General features: G+C 44.6%; 1 protein-coding gene across 1 annotated transcript; it reads right to left on the reverse strand.

The window, feature by feature from the left end:
- Window positions 1-6: 6 nt before the first annotated feature.
- Window positions 7-513, reverse strand: LOC107735018 (solute carrier family 41 member 2-like; the record flags this gene model as incomplete). The annotated part of the gene is made up of 2 exons (XM_016546851.1): window positions 7-207; window positions 299-513. Coding segments are annotated over 2 exons (377 nt in total), but the record flags the coding sequence as incomplete, so codon positions are not given.
- Window positions 514-567: the final 54 nt, after the last annotated feature.

Genomic DNA, 567 nt, shown 5'->3' on the forward strand with positions numbered 1-567 from the left:
CAGATCTAATCTGTTTAATGAAATCGGACAATGTAATTTTAATGTTTATGTCACCAGTGACATAAGAAGAAAACACAGTGTCAGAAAGCCGGTGCCCAAAAGATCCCCCAGAGCTGTTAGATACGGGATGGAGAAGCTATCAGGATCCCTGCCGCACTTCCACAAGCAATGAACCATCACATCAACTATGCCCAGCAGAAGAAACACCTGAATGAAGATTCAGAATAAAATCAATAAGACATATGCTAACAGACACATTCTCCTCAATAAGACATATGCTAACATCTCTTTCACTTGCCTGAGTGAAAGCAGCTGCCAAATAGAAGAAAATGAAGACTGCAGTGGGTGGATCCGGGCTGCCTTGTATTAGGTAAATGGCGTAGATGAAGACCAGGTGGCCTGGGATGGCCAAAGTGAGCAGCACCTGTGCTGATCTTCCATTCGGTCCTGTCAGAAGTAATGCAAAGTGTTTTTTGTCCTCGTTCTGAAACCTTAACCCTGGGGTTCTCAGCTCTGGCCCTCGAGATCCACTTTCCTGCACAGTTTAGCTCCAACCCTAATCAAACA

The sequence above is a fragment of the Sinocyclocheilus rhinocerous genome, unplaced genomic scaffold (genome assembly GCF_001515625.1).
Source record: "Sinocyclocheilus rhinocerous isolate Xijiao unplaced genomic scaffold, SAMN03320098_v1.1 C35653404, whole genome shotgun sequence".
Taxonomy (NCBI): domain Eukaryota; kingdom Metazoa; phylum Chordata; class Actinopteri; order Cypriniformes; family Cyprinidae; genus Sinocyclocheilus; species Sinocyclocheilus rhinocerous.